At 45.7% G+C, this 18,795-nt stretch overlaps 1 protein-coding gene across 4 annotated transcripts in view; it reads right to left on the reverse strand.

Annotated features, from left to right (window-relative positions):
- Positions 1 to 18,795, reverse strand: part of VSIG10 (V-set and immunoglobulin domain containing 10) — a 34,766-nt gene that overhangs the window by 3,539 nt on the left and 12,432 nt on the right. For 2 of the 4 annotated variants that reach the window (XM_064481176.1, XM_031442822.2), the window contains 6 exons: positions 13,992 to 14,294; positions 11,998 to 12,258; positions 4,226 to 4,519; positions 1,994 to 2,104; positions 1,678 to 1,693; positions 22 to 233 (listed from right to left, as the gene is read on the reverse strand). In XM_064481176.1, the coding sequence (XP_064337246.1) occupies positions 22 to 233; positions 1,678 to 1,693; positions 1,994 to 2,104; positions 4,226 to 4,519; positions 11,998 to 12,258; positions 13,992 to 14,294 (1,197 nt within the window). The remainder of the gene's footprint in view (positions 1 to 21; positions 234 to 1,677; positions 1,694 to 1,993; positions 2,105 to 4,225; positions 4,520 to 11,997; positions 12,259 to 13,991; positions 14,295 to 18,795) is intronic. The other 2 variants (XR_010378580.1, XM_031442825.2) reach the window with 2 other exon arrangements.

The following is an 18,795-nucleotide window of genomic DNA, read 5'->3' on the forward strand; positions in this document are numbered from 1 at the left end:
CACGACCCACAAAGAGCTTACCCTGCAGGGCCTGGAGTCCACTGCCCACCGGGTCCACGTTCCCATTCACCAGGGCGGTCACTCTGTGAATGTGGCCGTACTTGGTTATCTCTTTTGGTGACTCCTCCCTCTCATCTGCTTCCTCCTCTTCCTCCTCTGCAGCATCCTCCTCTCCCTCCACCTCTTCCTCTTCCGAATCCACCAAAACCATGACATCACCCCCGTCTTGCCTCCTAATTTCCAAAAGGGGAGAAACGATCAAGAAGAGATTCTGTTTTCTCCAACTTCAGCCCTCGCTGAATAGGAAAACACTTGCTCCTTTGCAACCCCTTTGGTAACATGGAAAATTCTTCATGCGTTCAAGTTGGCTGAGTCATGAGGTGACAGTGGGATTGTAACCTCTCAGAGAGATGCTGCCACAGATCGGATAGATAACCATATCTGGTGCTGGGTGCCCCCCACCCTGCTGCTTCTCGGGCAGGTGACCTCATTGTCCCAAGCCCCTACCATTTCAGTCACCCTCACGGCACATACACAAATGCTCTGTTCCTTTCCTGAAATGCCCTTATTTCTATTCCATTTACTGAAATTTCTCCTCCTTCTCATTATTCAAGGAAGTTCTCTCCCTCCCCCAAAGCCTTGAACTATGACTGAATGTGGAGTCCACGGGCGGCAGTTTAGCCTTGACTGTTCTCTAGTTCATTGCTAGTTTGGCCAGCCCAGCTAGATTGTACATTTCACGGGCGGTCAGAGTCCGAGGAGCCCTGCATTCTCATTTAATCCTCACCATCCTCCTCTAAGAAACAGATGAGGAGACAAAGGCTCAGAGAGGGTCAGGGATTTTCCAGGAGCCACAGGCCTGAATGGCAGAGCTGCAATCTGAATCCAGGTCCACTGATTCCAAAGCCTTCTTCCACTATGCCCGCTGCTACCTCCTGTGAGAAATAAGCCTGGGGAATGTCAGTCTCATTCCAGAGTGGCCTCAGAAACAGGGCAGTAAAGATAACACGTTCCCATGAAAGATGGTCCCAGAACAGTAATAGCCCAGTTATAAATGAATAAGAGGAGCAAAGAGAAGAGTTCTTTGCTCCCACCCAGAATCTCCTTAGGGAGTAAAATATACAAGTTCCCTTTAGTTGCTTTGCCCCTACTGAGGTTTCTTTTGGGAGGGGCTTCTGAGCATGCTCAGACTAGTCTTCCAAAATATGCTGTAAGACTATGACTTACTCTTCCTGTTAGCTCTTTCTAGAAAATTATATTAAATAAATGCATGAGTGACGAGGCTCAATACATACACGCTGTCTTTATGCCTCAGTGACAAACCAGCAGGGCACCTCGCCCTGAGGTCTGGCATTGTAAAAAGAGCACAGACTTTGGAATCAGTCAGACCTGGGACTGAATGCAGGCACGGCCACTCGCTTCCTGGATGAGGATGCAGAAATTGCTTTGCTTCACTGAGCCTCCCTCTCCTTGTCTGGGAAACGGAGACGCCAGCACCACCCTGAAGCGTTCACAGAGGGGTCTACAGTAATGCCTAAGGAAGCCCCCAGCTCGGAGTCTGGCACGTGGTGGGTCCCCCGTGGTGGTGGTGATTATTGTTCTTGTGAAAGGAAACAAAATGTCAGTGAAGACAGATCATGGAAATAGGCTTTTGACTTGAGTCTAGGGAACACTCACCTGAAAGTGTTTCCTACTGAAAGGAGAAAGGAAAAAACGTTAATATCCAGTAACATCCACGTCAGCCTCACAAAAGTTTCTAATCGATCCAACATTTACAAAAGAATGGACAATAAGAAAACTGGCCGAGTCCGAGAGATGACAGGGTGTGCAGGAATGGTACTTACTGCTTCATTATGGCACATCTGGACTCAACTTGCAAGCCTATAGAATGGGACCTCGGGTGGGAACATAACGGGGGTCACATTCCCCTACCCACACCTTCTCAAGAAGCAGAGGGACTCACAAAGCCCTTACCGTTCCAGGAAGCCCTTACCTTTCCAGCAGAACACAGGGCTGTAATACAACATCAGCCCGGAAACGATGGCCAGTCCCAGCAGAAGGAGGCTCACGATGGTTCCTACAATTCCCCCGACGTTTAAAGGTTCTGCAAAGACAATTCACACCTTTGACTCATCCTACCTGATACTCCTGCACCTCAGAGGGCAACACGTCCCCTTCTCTGCCTGGATCCTACTCTTATCTTGGTTTCACGACCTTGGGCAAGGCATATGACCTCTCTGTAGGGCAAGATAAATATCAGACAGTTTGTGGGAATCAAATGAAGCATGTGATGCAAAAGAACATTGGAAAGTTAAAATCTCTGTGTCTTCCACACATCAAGACTGTTCACAAGGCTACAGCAATTAAGAGCATGAGTTATTGGTGCCGCAATAAAGTGATCAACAGAACAGAATAGATAATCTAAGAATAGGTCTGCACATAAAAGGAGACTTGATATATGTCAGATTAGTGAGTAAAAGTGGTGCTAGAACAAATGGTTATCCAAATTGGGGGTGGGGGAGGAAACGATCTCTACCTCGCACCATTCATAAAAATCAATTCTATGTGGACTACAGATTTAATTGTGAAAAGCAGATGTTAAACCTCTAAGAAGAAAATATAGGAGACTATCTTCATGACCGTAGGATAGATAAGGATTTCTTAAGACTCAAACATTGCTAATGATACAAGAAAAGATTCACAAAATCAACAACGTTAAAGTCAAAACGCCTGCATATCAAATGATACCATAAAGCGAGAAAGACAACCTGAAAGGAGCTATTTGTAACATGTGAAACTAATGAGGAATTAGCATGTGGAATTTCTAAAGAACTCCTACGTATCTATCAGAAAGGGGAAATGTCAAAAGACACAAATATCTACTTCACAAAAGAAATATAAATAGAAAATAAACATATGAAATAATGCTCAGCTTTCTTAGCAATCAGAGAAATTCCAATTAGAGCCACAGTGAGGTTCCATTTTACACCTACATGATGGGCAAAAATCACAAAGCCTGTGGGTGAAAATGTGGAACAACTCATCATATACTGCTGATGCAAATGGAAATTGGTATAACCACTTTGGAAAATAATATAGTGTTAGAAAGATAAAAATGCACATAACCTATAACCCTTCATGTCTACTCCTTGTACATATATGCTAGGGAAATATTTACCTGGTAACCCAGATGTATGTACACAAAGGGCTGGGTAAACGGTTTTCATAGCAACATTGTTCATCAAAACAAACAAACAAAAAAGCCAGAAGCAATACAAACGTGTCAGCAGGAAAATCAATAACTCAGTTGTGGAATAGTGACATAATGGAAAATCATACAGCAGGGAAGGGGTACAAAGTATAATTATGTACATCGAACGAACAAATCCTGGAAACAAAATGTGCAGTTAAAAAGGCAAGACACAAAAAGGCGAAATTTGTATGGTAACAACCATTTTTTAAAACCCTAAAACAAACACAAATAATGTATTATTTCAAAGTGTGTACATATGTAGCAAAAGTTTTCTTAAATAAAACATGACATTCAGGATGGTGGGTACCTTTTTCAGAAGGCCCAGGATGAGACTGGAAACCAGCGTGCAGGTAGGGTTGCCAGATAAAATTCAGCATGCCCAATTAAATTCGGATTTCAGATAAGCAATGAATAATTTTTTAGAATAAATTATGTCCCATGCAATCTTTGGGACATGTTTACATTAAAAAAATTATTCTTTGTTTTTCTGAAATGCAAATTTATGTGAGCATCCTGTTTGTTTAGCTTTGCTGTTGTTTTTTAAATCTGGCCACACTACTTACAGGTCACTTCGGGAATGCTGGCACTGTTCTGTATCTTAAGGGGGATGGTAGTTTCTTGGGTGTTCATTTTGCTATTATGTTTCATAACTTACATTTTACATATATGTAATTAAATATATTTTATACATGTATTATTTTAATATATATTTTGGTATTTATGTGTATTTCTAATATATATATTTTTTTCCTTTAGGATATAACAGATGTTAAATAATTTTTTAGCCCAATGTTAGAGACTTAGGACTGGACAATAATTTTCCCATCCGTCCTGTCAAGCCACAGGCAAGCACTATGCCTTCTCCCAGATGGCAGTGCCCCATGTGCAGGGAAGCACCAAGCTGCTCCCCGCTGGTGCCAGGTCCTCTGAAGCTCTCAACCCTCCTCCTCTGGGGCCACTTCCATCACTCACCTTTCACACTCAGCCAGATGTCCACCTCCCTCACCCCTACGGGGTTCCTAGCCCGGCAGACGTAGTAGCCCTCGTCCAGGTCCTGGGAGCAGTTGCGGATGGTGAGGGTGGAGCTCTGGCCACTCTGGGTGATGAGATAGTGGCCGTTGGGCTGGATGACTCCCTCGGGCCGTGTGAGGTTCCGCAGCCACAGGATCTTGGCCGAGGGGTAGGCTCCAGACACCTGGCAGGTGAGCGTTACGTTGCCCCCAACAAAACAAGTCTTCATGGGCTCAGAGAGCAGGGAGGGGCTCCCTGGTGATCAAAACAAGGTAAAGAAAGACAAATATTTAAGGAGATTCAAGCCAGCCTGAGAATTTCAAGAATATGATTTCTTTCTTAACAAAGCAACTCCAGGGATTTCTGTACCCTACCTGGTCTCATGTAATAATAAAAGCTAGTATCTATTGAGCACTTACTATGGGCTAGGCAGCATTCTATTTATTAGCTCAGTTAGTTCTCACAACAAACGTCGTTATCCCTGTTTTGCAGATGGGGAAACTGAGGCACAGAAAAGGTTAGGTAACTTGCTCAAAGTCACACAACTAAGTAAGTGAGTAGCTAGGATTTAGTCCTGGTTTGTCCAAGGCTGAGGGGGTTCCCAGGACTTGGGACTTTCAGTGACAAAACTGGTAAAGTCCCGGGCAAACCAGGAGGAGTTGGTTACTCTGTGTAAGAACGGAACCCAGGGAGTGGGGCTTTTGTGATCCATAGGCTTCCAGGTATAATAAGCACGCTGATCATATAAAACATGGGCACACAGCCTCACAAGGGTATTCCAGGGGATGAGCAGGCCTCTGTAATAGTTTCCTGTTGCTGCTGTAACAAATTACACAAACTTAGTGGCTTAAAACAACACACATTTATCCTTTTATAGTTCTATAGGTCAGAAGTCCGAAATAGTCTCACAGAACTAAAATCAAGGTGTTGGCAGAGCTGGTTCCTTCTGGAAGCTCTAGGGGAGAATCCATCTCCTTGTTTTTTCAGCTTCTAGACAAGAGCCACCTGCATTCCTTGGCTCATGGCCCCTCTCCTGCATTACTCCTCCCTCTTGCATCTGTCATCACATCTCACTACTGTGTCTAACTCTCCTGCCTCCCTCTTATAAGGACCCTTGGAATCACACTGAGCCCACCCAAATAATCCAGGACAGCTTCCCCATCTCAAAAGCCTTAACTTAATCACGTGTGCAAAGTCCCTTTACCATGTACAGTAACATATTCACAAGTTCTGGGGATTAGAACGTGGCCATCTTTGGGGGGCCAGTATTCTGTCTGCCATGGGTCTGACCTAGAAAACTCAGAATGTGGCATCTCTGTGGCTTTGGGGTCTGATTTAAGTGGGACACAGGGAGCTATAAGGTCTACCACAGTGATCTATTTGTATTTGCACAAGAAGCCTCTTCCCAAAATGCACACCCTCCCGGGAAGTGTACTGAGTTCATCTGGGGAAGATTTATTATATCCGTATTTTCAGCAGCTGAGGGGTACAGAGTGGCATGTTGGGTTCCTGCCCAGAAGAGTGAAAGTACACGCTTCCCCTTGGTAGTTGTTCCAAGAGAGAATCTAGGGTTTCACTGCTGGTGTCCAGGAAGAAGGAAGGGGGAAGGAGCAACGGAGTAGGGGTGGGGAACAGCCCAAAAGCCTCTCTAGGTCAGCCCAACAAAAGAGAATCCCCCAAGCCTAGGCTTGCTCAGGAAACTCACCTGCGAGCACCCTTTCTTGGATCAACTGTCAGATTCCCCCCTTGTTGCTAAATCGCCCCTTCCCCTCTTTGTGGTTAACCAGAATTTCCTCTGGGGGCACAAAGTTAGCAACAGTGACAAGCCTCATCAGTATGTTTGTATTTGGAGGCCCCAAACCAACCAAAGTTTGAGAAATGGCCTCCCTCATCCTTTATTAACAGCAAAACAATCCCCACAGCGTACCTCCCCACCCCCCGAACAAAGGTCATGTACTTTTGACAGACACGGCAATCACCCCTCAAGAAGCCGCATCACCATCCAGCTGGTGTGGCACCTATAAATTCAGAATTTCACTTAAGAGGATGCCACGTGCAAGGATAGGGTGGGTGATGCGGGGCCTCCCACAGATCTGCAGGGGATGGACAGCATGCTGGGGCTGGGGCCTTCACACACTGGCTCGCTAACACTGCAGCTTACCATAAGTTGAGCTGGTTTCTTCAGTTTAGGGGCCTACAAGCCACATAAAGAGAGATCTGGATGGCAGGGCAGGAATCCCCGAGAGCGTCACTTTTCATCAGGATGGGGGCAGCGCTGCTCTGCATCCCTGAGGTGGACGTGAGCAGTAGCCTTCAATGACTTACTAGCCCTTCCAAGTAGAATGATCCAGAGACTCCTCACCCCCAAGGTCTGCTACTCAAGGTACGGTCCTCGGACCTGCAGCATCAGCGCTTCCTGGGAGCTGGTGAGAAATGCAGTCTCAGGTCCACCCAGACGAAGAGAGTCAGAATCTGCATTTGAACCAGACCTGCAGGTGACCTGTATGCACATCCAGGCTCGAGTGTCTATGAGGGAGGCAGGGAGGACTGGACGGCGGCAGAGTCGAGAAGGGCCCTGGCTCTGTGCCTGCTTCCCTTCTCCTGGAATGGGGAAAACTTCCGATCAGCTCCCTTCTCCAGACATGTCCTAATCCTGAGCACGTATTTAGATTCAAATTACTAGTCAAGTCTCAGGGATCACAGGAATGATGACTGGGGCAAGACGTGCAAATAAAATGGAAGGGTGAGGGGAAAGTAACACCAGCTGCCTCTGCCAATTTCACCCTCCCTCAGCATCAGTCCGTCCTTTATCCACTTCCTGGGACTTGCTGTTTATAACACACTTCGGGCGTCCTCATTAGGTACCACTCTGAGTGTGGGCACCGCTTTCTAGCTGCATGAGTCTGGGCAAGTCAGCTGCCTCGGTCTCACCATCTATAAAATGGAGCGTCCTCCCAAATCCATGTCCACCTAGAACCCCAGAGTGTGATCTTATTTAGAAATGAGGTCTCTGCAGCTGTAACTAGTTAAGGATCTCGAGGTGAAATCATTCTGGATTGAGGGTGGGCCCTAAATCAAGAGGACAGAGCACAGGGAGACACACTCAGAGGAGGCCACGTGAGGATGGACGCAGAGACTGGAGGGATGCGGCCACAAGCCAAGGAACATACGGAGCCATCAGAAGCTGGAAGAGGCAAGGAAGGATTCTCCCACAGAGCCTTTGATGGGAGCACGGCCCTGCGGACACCTTGATTTCAAACTTCTAGCCTGCAGACCTGTGAGGGAATAAATGGCTGTTGTTTGAAGCCACCAAGTTGATGGTACTTTGTTATGGCAGCTCCAGGAAACTAATTCTGGGGGATAATATAAGCCCTCAGCTCACCAGTGATTGTGAGAACTGAACAAGATACTGTGTGCAAAACACCTGGCACTTACACATGGTCAGCACTCAATAACGTTAATGTCACTAATACAGTTGACCCTTGAACAACACAGGGGTTGGGCGGCCAACCTGCACACAATCTAAAATCTGCGACTCAGATATGGAGAACAAACTAGTGGTTACCAATGAGGGGGTGGGGGGAGCAATAAAGGGGTGAGGGGGTGGGGAAATGGAAGGTACAAATTATTGGGTGTAAGACAACTCAAGGATGTATTGTACAACACGGGGAATATAGCCAATATTTTGTAATAACTGTAAATGGAAAGTAACCTTTAAAAATTGTATAAAAATGCTGTTCCATTTTCTTCTAGTTATAAATAAATACAATGGAATCCAAAAAATAATACATACTACTATCTATGCCTCAAAGGCATTGATAAACGATCACCCGAGGACAGGAAGCTGAAACAGTCTGGAGAGAATCAGGACTCAAACCCTCGTTCTTCTGATTCCACATACTCTGATCTCTAATCAAATACCAACTTTTCCCCATACTTAGTTCATTGAAAGATGTGTAAAGTGAAAAATACAAGTAATGTATTTATTGGAAAAACTCCACACAGAAGTGGACCCATGCACCTCAAGCCTGTGCCGTTCAAGGGTCAGCTGTCCTGTGATATGTTTCCTGTTTCCCGTTTGTCTGACTTCACTCTCCGAGGAAGTTTAAGTCCTTTAAAGGCAAAGACTATTCCTCCACAGTACCTGGCATGATGCTGAGAACCCAATCCCTACACGGAAAGATTTGCTGGGTCATGTGTGGAAGGACATCCCGAGCGAGGCAGTGGGCCTACCTGGGTGGAAGCAGGGGCTCTGGGGTCGGACCAGCCTGGCCAAGCGCTGGCTCAGTCACTTACGAGCTGGCTGATCTGGGGTAAGTTAGTTCCCACACGGCAGCATCTGCAACTTACAACTCATCCTAATTTGCAGGCTTTTGTGAAGACTACAAATAAGTTAAAAATCAAGAAATAGGAAAAGGCCTTCTGAGCACAGAAACCTAAGAGAACAGGACTGACAGAGGCGACCCCTTCAAAATCAGAAACAACTCACCATTAGCAGAAATGCCACCAATGAGGTTTAGGGGCAAAATATGCCAGAATAATATCTGTAACACACATGACAGTTCTATGAAATTAACTGCCTCTTATGGAGTAAGAAGAAAAGCTGAACAACTCAACAGAAAAAATGGACACGATATGAACAGATAATTCACACAGAAGAAGACATATAAGAAGCCAATAAGTATGTGAAACTTATCAACCCCACCAGTGATCAAAGAAACCCAAATGAAAACAATTTGCCATGTCCTAACTAACAAACAAGAAAAGTCTAAAAAATTAATAATACTCGATCTCAGTGGAAAAATTGGGAAATGAGAACTCTCCCACAGTCCTTCTAGAGAGGGCGACTGCCAGTGGGTACAGGGTTTCTTTCTGGGGTGATGGAAATGTTCTGGATTAGACAGTGGTGATGGTAGTCTAACATTGTAAATATGCTAGAAAAAAAAACCCCACTGAATTATATACTTCAAAATAGCGAAGTTTATATTATATGAATTATATCTTTTAAAAATATTTTTCCAAAAAACAATTAGGTTGGATTTGGCCCATGGGACATAGTTTGCCAACCCCTGTCCTGGGGCAGAAAGCGAGTCTTGGTCCCTTATGCTGCCCGAGGCCAGGTACGGTACCTGACACAGAGGCAGGTGTGCTGAACGAGTGGGTGGGAAGGGTCAGCGTCGCCTGCCTGGGGAAACAAGCGCCTCGTGGAACAGCAGGCTGGAGGGGGAAGCTCTCCAGGGCCAACACAACCCGACAGGCTCTCGTCCTGGCTTACCCACGGTATTGGTTTCCTGGGGCTGCTGTAACAGGGTACCCCAAGCTGGGGGTGCTTAAAACAACAGAAGCTTATTCTCACAGTCCAGAAAGTCAGAAGTCCTAAGTCAAGGTGTCAGCTGGGTTGATTCCTCTGGAGGCTCTGAGGGAGAAACCATGCCATGCCTCCCTCTTAGCTTCTGGTGGTTGCCGACAACACTCGGGCTGCAGAAGAACCACTCGGAGCTCTGTCTCTGTCGTCATGTGGCATTTCCCCTACACACCTGGCTCCAAACTTGCCTCCTCTTACAAGGATACTAGTCATTGGATTAGCGCCACTCTGATCCAGTATGATCTCATCTTAATCACATCTGCAAAGACCCTTATTCCAAATACGGTCACATCACAGGTACTAGGGGTTAGGATTTGAATGCATCTTTCTGGGAGACACATGACACCAATTTAGCCTCATCAGTACTTCACACAAAATGCTCTGGCCATACTGACCGCCTCCCAGTTCCTCAAATGCCAAGTATGTTTCCACCTCAGGGCCTTGGTACTTGCTGCTCCCTCTACCAGGAATACTCAGCCCACACATCTTCACCTGGCCAGATCCTCCTCAAGGAGACCTCCCTGCCACCCTGGAAAGACTGGCCCTCTTCCTATAAGAGACTCTCTTTAAACAGTATGGAGGCTCCTTAAAAAATTAAAAATAGAGTTACCACTTGATTCAGCAATCCCACACCTGGGCATATATCCAGAGAAAACACCAATTCGAAAAGATACACGCACCCCAGTGTTCACAGCAGCACCATTTACAATAGCCAAGGAAGACAAAGAAGCAAACTAAATGCCCACTGACAGATGAATGGATAAAATTGCGACACATATATACATACAATGGAATACTATCAGCCATAATAAAGAATGAAATAACGCCACCTGCAGCAGCATAGGTGGACCTAAAGAATATCACACTAAGTGAAGTAAGTCAGACAAAGACAAATATCATATGATATCACTTATATGTGGAATCTAAAAACAATGACACAAATGAACTTGTTTACAAAACAGAAACAGACTCAGACGTAGAAAACAAACTTATGGTTACCAGGGGTGGGTTGGGGAGGGATAAATGAGGAGTTTGGGATTAGCAGATACAAACTACTACATATAAAATAGCACAACTAGGACATTGTGCTCTACACTAGAAATTGACACATTGTAACTGACTGTACTTCATTAAAAAATCTTTAAAAAAAAAAAGATATACAATGAGGTCCTACTGTGTAGCACAGGGAACTATATTCAATATCTTGTAATAACCTATAATGAAAAAGAATATGAAAAAGAATACATATATGTACAACTGAATCACTTTGCTGTATACCAGAAACTAACGCAACACTGTCAATCAACTATACTTCAATTAAAAAAAAATTGTAAATCAACTATACTTAAAAAAACAGTGCCAGTCACACTGCTTATATAGGAATACATACGCATTCTGAATTTCCGAAAAAAGGGAAGAGACGCTCCCTTACACACTCCATTTTATTCTCCTTATAATTATTATCACAATCTGAACCTATCTTATTTGTTTTGTACTTTCTGTCTTCCTCCAACTCCTACCCCACCCAGAAGAATTTAAGTTCTGAGAAAGAGGAATAGTCATGGTTTTAAAAATATGTCCAGAAATCTTCGACAATCCTCTCTTCGAAAAGTGGAGCCTAATTCTCTCAACTCCCCTTGAAAGTAGAGCCAGACTTTGTAACTCACACTTAATGAACAGAATGTGGGAGAAGGGATGCCACATACTCAGGATGTGGGTCCTGACGCCAGGTCATAAGGAGGGTAGCCTGGCTCACTCCCCTCTGCATCACTAGCTCTGGAGGGAACTGGCTGCCATGCTGCGAGGACACTCAAGCAGCCCCATGGAGAATCCCACATGGAAATGAAGCAACTTGCCAGGTGTGTGAGTGAGCACCTAGGAAGTGGATCGTTCAGATGATTTCAACCAAGTCTTACAGCTGAAACCCTTGGCATCATGGAACCGAGACAAACCATTCCCACTGTGCCCGGTAGGAATTCCTGGCCCAGAGACTTCGTGAGATAAAGACTGTTGTTTCAAGCCATTAAGTTTGCGGGTAATTTGTTACACAACAGGACACAACTAATAAATGAACCTTGTCTGTCCTATTCACGGCTCCGTCTTCAGTTCTCAGAAACCAGCACGTAGCATATGTTTAATTAGTATTTGTCAAGGGAAAACAGCTTGGACTAGAACCAAGAAGCTTGATTAAGCATATTTAAAGTTTGAAAGGAAAGAAACATAAAGCAAAAGAGGAGGGAGAAATGGAAGGCATTCAGTTCACTCCAACACCCTGGGATTTCTTTCCCAGACCTTCTTTTAAAGAGTTCTGCCAGAAGAGAGGAAGGTGGGTGGACCCCAACCCCAGGACAAAGCAAGCGAGACTCACTGATCTGTACCACACAGCTGGCTCCCGACTCCAGCCCCACTATGTGGCTCCCAACACACTTGAACTTCTTGCCATCCGACAGTTGGGACTGGTTCAGCATCTCCACTCCCAGCTTTGACGTCCCCACGACCACATCTCCTGGTTCTTCCGTCCATAGGAAGTCTGGGTCTGGGTATCCCCCAGCCCAGCGACAGGTGAGCTGCAGCATGAACAATCCTGGCGACATCTCTGCCCAGCACTGAGGGGCTGACGGAGGGGGCGCTGCAAAACACCAGAGGAAGTGGCCTTAATCACAGACTAAGATGAGCTGCTGCGCCGACCCTAAGGATTACAGAACCAGGGCATCAGAGAAACCTCAACCCCAGTTAGTGTACCTTGAAATACCATCTAGCACAAATTCGTGCCTGACAGAAGTCAGGTTTCCTCAGCTGGGTGTTAAATCTCTGAAGAGCTTTGCATTTCTCAGTAGCCACGTGTGGCTATTTAAATTTAAATTTTTTATTTAATTTAATTACAAATTTAGTTAGTTCCTCCATCGCACTACCCACACTTCAAATGCTTAGTAACCACATGCAGTAGGTGGCCACGGTATTAGACCACACAGAATAGAAAATTTCCATCATCATAGAAAGTTCTACTGGACAGAGCTGGTCCCTAGACAGAGTTACAGGGGAAGAGAGACTTCTTCATCCCCACACCTCAATATATATTTTCTTTTTGCTATGTGTATGTACTACTAAGAATGCACATAAAAACTTAAATTATAAACCTGTAAATTTAATGTAACCCATGTGTTAATAATTATATATTAAAATAATACATATTGTATGTATATTATAGTATATATCATGTATGTATATCATAATCTTTACATATTTTATATAATACACATAAATAGAAATTTGGGTCTTATATGGGTAACATGTGGCATCTACAAGAAAAATTATTGGAAATATACCAAAATGATGGTTAGATTATAAGACATTATTTTCTTCCTACTCATCTGTGTTTCCTACAACAAGCACGTATGACTTTACATACAATTAACATCACTGATGACAGAGAGCACTGAGACTTATAAAGCTCTCAATAACGCATGAAGCAAGTAACGTGTCATCACCTGCCCGCTAATTTGTCATTCTGATGCCCCCTTTCGTTAGCACGGGTTATGAGCGCAGTCTGCATTTCTACAGAGGTCTTCCGCCACTAAGTGTGTGTCTAGGTGCATTTGGTTACTGTTCCTTCCCCGTGAGCTACTGGCTCGTGAACTGTTGGTTCTCGACAGTGCTGAGGGCCTGAGTTCAGGGATGGAATGCCTGAGGGCAGGTGAATGGATAAACAAATTGTGGTAGATCTATACAATAGATATTCTTTGGCCATAAAAATGAAAGGAAGTACTGATGGATGAATCTTGAAAACGTGATGCTAAGTGAAAGAAGACAGACACAAGAGGTCAAATACTGTATAATTCCATTGATATGAAATGTCCAGAATAGGCAAACCCATAGAGATAGAACATAGATTGGTGGTTGCCAGGGGCTGGGGGGGGGGGCGTGTATGGGAGTGACTGCTTAAGGGATGTAGGGTTTCCATCTGGGGTGACAAAAATGTCTGGGGACTCGACAGAGCTGATGGTTGCACAAAACTGTGAAGATACTAAATGCCACTGAATTGCACATCTTAAAATGGTCAATGCTACGTTATATACTTTCACCTCAATCAGACCCAGAACTAGTTCCCCTCTGTGGCTCACAGGACTCTGTACCCACCCCCTCCCCAGTTAGCAGCACGCTTCCAGAAGAGGCAACTCCCTCTCTGACACACAGCCCCAGGTGTGTACATGTGTTGAGGGAGCTGCTGAAGCACTGTGCAGCTACCTGCAGAGTTAAAACCCGCACCTCCAACAGGGCTTTGTGGACAAAGGGGAGGCACCAACATGCTGTTCACGGAGGGCCAAGGTGAAGAAGTGGGGGAGGGGAGCGCTTCTTACGCACAGTAGACCAGGAGCTCGGTGGTCACCTTTCGATGTCTCCCGCTGAGCAGGTTTGTGGCCAGACAGGTGTAGTTCCCTTGCAGGTTTTGCGACATCAGTAACAATGTGAAGAGGCTGGCCGTCAGGTTGTTTCCAAAGGGCTCAGTGCGCGCACTGGGGGCCCGGAACCACCACTCGATCATGGGCGGAGGCCAGGAGTGGCTGCTGCAGCTGAAATCCACCTGGGAGCCCTTGGCCGCATAGAGGGTGCCATTGGGGAGCCTGCCAGAGCTGGAGATGTTGACCTCAACCTGATAGGGGCCGCCTGGGGACGACAGAGGGGATGGGGAGGGGTAAGTGTTACCTGGAGCTCCCCACCAGCTCTAAGACACACAAATGATCAGGAAACAGCCAATAAGGATGACAATGTCAAATACCTACTATGTGACGAATGCTGTGCTAAAAGGCACTCTCTCTTTTACTCTAGAGCAATTACAGGAGATTTACCAAGGGGGTCAATCTTTAGAGAAAAGAGAAAATGCAAATTGCTCCATTTCAGAAACACAGAGGAGTGGAAAGGATATCTGTGCATGAAAGAGTTAACACAGCAGACCTGGCTCTGCTTTCCTTAGACCTTCCTTCTCCTTCCTGCTTGCAAGGTTGGCCTTGGCTGGTGACTAGGAACTTAGATTTCAGGAGGGTTCCCACCATTCCCAGAACTGATAAGAGTGGGTTCGCTGGGCCTAAACTGTTTGTACAAACAGTGTGGTTTATACAGCACACCTGCTTTCCTTCCGAGAGCCTGGAATTTTGGTCCGTGCCAGGCAGAGGATGCCTAGGTGACCTGCCCCAAAGAAAACCTAGGGCGCCGAGTCCCTACTGAGCTTCCCTGGTGGACAATATTTCACACGTTGCCACACAACTTGTGGCAGGAGAAATTAAGCATGTCCCACGTGACTGCACTGGGAGAGGATTCTGGGAAGCTTGCTCCTGGTTTTCCTGTGAGTTCTAGAGAATCCGTGAACCTGGGGGTGGTCTTGGGGACCCCCCTCCACAACACACAATTTCACACTGAAAGACAAGAAACATTGTTTCCGGTCCCAATTTTGAAGTCCACTTACTAGCTGTGTGACTTTGGGCAAGGTATTCACCCTCTCTTAAGCCTCCATTTCCTCCGCTGTAAAGCAGGGGTGATGCTGGAGCCCACTTTATGGGGTGTGGTGACCATTAAATGACTTACTGTAGTTCAGCACTCAGAACAGGGCCTGGCATGTTGGAAGCACTTGATAAATGCTAGGCCTTATCTCGGTTCCCCTCACATCTTCGAATGCCCTCTCACTGTTGGTACATCATCTTTGATGGAAGGAAGATATCTATCATCTATTTATACTAAAGTCATTTAATGTCTTACCTCTCCCAGAGGCTTCCCTTAAGAACTTGGAAAGGGTAATGCTTGGCCAAAGGAATAAATCTATGACTGTAGAATTTTGAACAGAAATTTGCCAAAGGGATACATTAGTCGGAGGAGGAAAAGGCTTTCCCAGAGCCCTTCAACGGACAGCATCTACTTCACCTATTCTGAGGCTATTGTGTGACTATAGAGATTGTGGGTTTGTGAGGACAATATTCTTGACAATATGCTTGTCAAGTCAGGGCTCGCTCCTAATAGTTGCAGTGATTTGCTGGAACTATGTCACCTCTCACAGAGGGCCTGGGAAAAAATTATATTGTGGTTTGGGAGGTGTTCAAACATCCCATTCACTGTTGCTGGCTAGTTGTGTAGGTATGTGGACCAGCAGGTCCTAGGGAGTGCCTACCGCAGGTGAGCACCCAGTTAAGCACAGGTAAGTACCCAGGTAGCCAACACCCGGGCCAGCAAAGGTAATGTGTTAGATTGGACAGCCTGGATCTTCCAAACTGTGATCTGGAGGGCCACAGTGGCCTGTCATGGACAGTGGAGACCCCCCCTCCAAGAAACTGGTTGGGAGGGACTTTTAACCAGCACAACTCTCAGCATAAAATGGGGCTGGATACAGGGAATGGATGAGAATGCAGCAGGTGGAAGGATTAAAAAAAAAATGAAATGAGAAAAACTGAAGGGCCTTCTGAATCAAGGGTTCAAGTAAGTGTTCAAAGGTTACAGCTCATCTATTAGCCCTTGGGTTGAGTGTGCTTTCTTACTTAAAGCTGGCACCCTCTTCCTAAATCCCTGGGGTTCTTCCCCTACACCGACTACAATGAAGGAGGTACCCATTTCCACCCCTCCCACCGCTCTCTCCATCCCCTTGATATTCCTAAACGGAAACCACCAGCCCTTTTTGCTTTGCAGGGTGATGGAAGCAATCACTGAGAGACAGACAGATGGGAGAGGAATCAAAAATAAAGCAGCAAATAGATAAAAAATAGAGTGGTACGAAGGTTCGGCATCTCAGCAAGGCCTCGGTCATATCAGTCCCTGGCTGGATGCCTCAGCCCCGTGGTCACGAGGCTGTACTCTGAATTCAGACAGACCTGGGAGTAAACCCTACTGCTGCTTCTAGACGGACAACCCTGGGCAAGCGCCTGCCCCTCTTAGTCTCACTCTCCCGCCCTTCCTGTGAAAGGAAAAGAAAAGGAGTAACTTCCACCTCCAGGTTAGTGGAGGAGCCAATGAGAAAACATAAGCAGAATACTTAGCCTGGTGTTTGACATGTGGTCAATGCTCCATAAATGGTATCTGGTATTATCAGTAGCAAAACATGTTGATTGATTGTAGAACAGGCATCAGCCAACGACGGCCCAGTGTGTGTTTCTTAAGGCCCACAGGCTAAGCCGATCTTTACAGATGAACATTCGCAACCGATCTGATGGGAGAGAGCACTAACTCTGAACTTCAATTAAGTGAAATGGTATCCCCTCAAAAAAGAGTTCCTTTCTTCTCATTAGTAGGCCTACCAAAAAAAGTACTCAAGTTATTATTATATTTTGAATTTTGTCAACAAGAAATACATGGAAATTTGTTTTCTCTCTTGTTATATAAGTGCTTATATGATACCTCTGTTTTTACCTGTCGACCCACAAAGACTAAAATATTTACCGTCTGGCCTCTACAGAAAGGGTTTTGATTCCTGTTCTAGAACAATCCACCATTTCTGCTGCTTTCCTGTTCTCTGCAGTCATTCTTGACATTAGAACTCACTTCTTTGCTTCCCCACCGTAACTACAGGTCGGCCTGTCAAGGGTCTCAAAGAGCTCATTTCCATCTCAGGGACCCACAAAATGGGTTCGCATCTCCATGTTTTGGGTTCTTTGCCAAGAGGAAAAGTTATCTTCCTACAGTTATTTTTCATACCAGCATTTTTATTTGAAAATGACCTAAGAATGACCTGGCTAGTCTCTGCTCACCAGTGGGGGTGCCTGGTGTTCTATAGTGAGACAAGATCCTTGGGGAAACTTACAGACTGTTTTGATATCACTTTTGGAGATTGAACATAGGAGCAAATGTACCAATCCCATTGCCTCCCCAACTCCCTAGTGACTGCTGATCCCAAAGGCCAAAACCCAGAGGTCCTCATCCTCTCATAAGCATACCTCTCGCTTGAGATGAGCTCGGTAAGACTCAAATTAATCAATCTTTGGGCAAAGGTCACCCCATCTTCTGGCGGAGGCCAGCAATCTTCTTCACTGTGCCCGATGATACCCTCCCCTAGGACCTTACGATGTGAGAGGGCACAGTGTCCCCACTACCATTATACAGCAAGTACAAGACGGGCCAAATTCGTCAGGGTACACGGGGCTTTCCTGAGACTCCCTTTCCTGGAAGTCTGGAGTGGCGTCTACACCACTGGCTAGACAAGAACACTCCCATCCTCCAAACCCAACTGAATCTGAAGGGGCTCTTGGAGGTTGATACAAACCAGCGTCCTCATTGCCCACGGGCCAGCTGGCTCCAATGCTCCCTCGACACTTGCTTGGCCTGAGGAAAACAGACTCAGGGAGGGAGAGTCTGGCACCGTGTACCATGAAACCTGACTGGGCTCTTCATGGGCGAGATCGCTCAGGTCCCCTGTGCATAAGAGCTATCTCTTCAAAGAAGCACAGGGTCTACAGGAATGTGTTAAGGTCCGTGCTCCCACCCCAACCCCCTCAGCCTTTCTGCAGGTCAACACACAGCAGTTCCAACCTCATGCCCACCCGATGTGGAGGCAGGAGAGGATGGGTAAGTCAATGAAATAGAGCCGCAGCAATCCTGGACTGCTCTGGGACGAGGGCCTTCTGAGCCCTCAGAAGCACAGTCCCAATCCCGACGGCAAGACTCTTCAACTGCACCATTAAATTAACAAGTAACAGTGCAGAATCTTTGGTCCTGAGCTGGATAATAAAATCACACTGTTGAATCAACCCAGGCCTATAGAAAACCTTACTCCCTAGAAGGCAGAGGCACCAAATGCCCACAGATGGATAAGCACAGATCCAGCCAGTAAGGAGGGAGAAAGCTACCAGCCCGCATACAGCAGCTTCGTGTTTCTACAGCGTCTCTGTCCATTCACACGTTCAAGGTCACTTACAGTTCTTTGTCTGTTTTGGATACTAACCCCTTATCACATATATCGTTTGCAACTGTCTTCTCCCATTCGGTAGTTGGCCTTTATATTCTGTTGATGAGTTTCTTTCACTGTGCAAAAAAAGCTCTTTAGTTTGAAGTAGTCCCATTTGTTCATTTTTGCTTTTGTTTCCCTTGTTTGAGGAGATACATCCAAAAAATAAAAATAAAATTACTAAAGCTGATGTCAAAGAGCTTACTGCCAATGTTTTCTTCTAAAAGTTTTATGGTTTCAGGTCTTACA

This window comes from Camelus dromedarius, chromosome 31, assembly GCF_036321535.1.
Source record: "Camelus dromedarius isolate mCamDro1 chromosome 31, mCamDro1.pat, whole genome shotgun sequence".
In the NCBI taxonomy this organism is placed as follows: Eukaryota; Metazoa; Chordata; class Mammalia; order Artiodactyla; family Camelidae; genus Camelus; species Camelus dromedarius.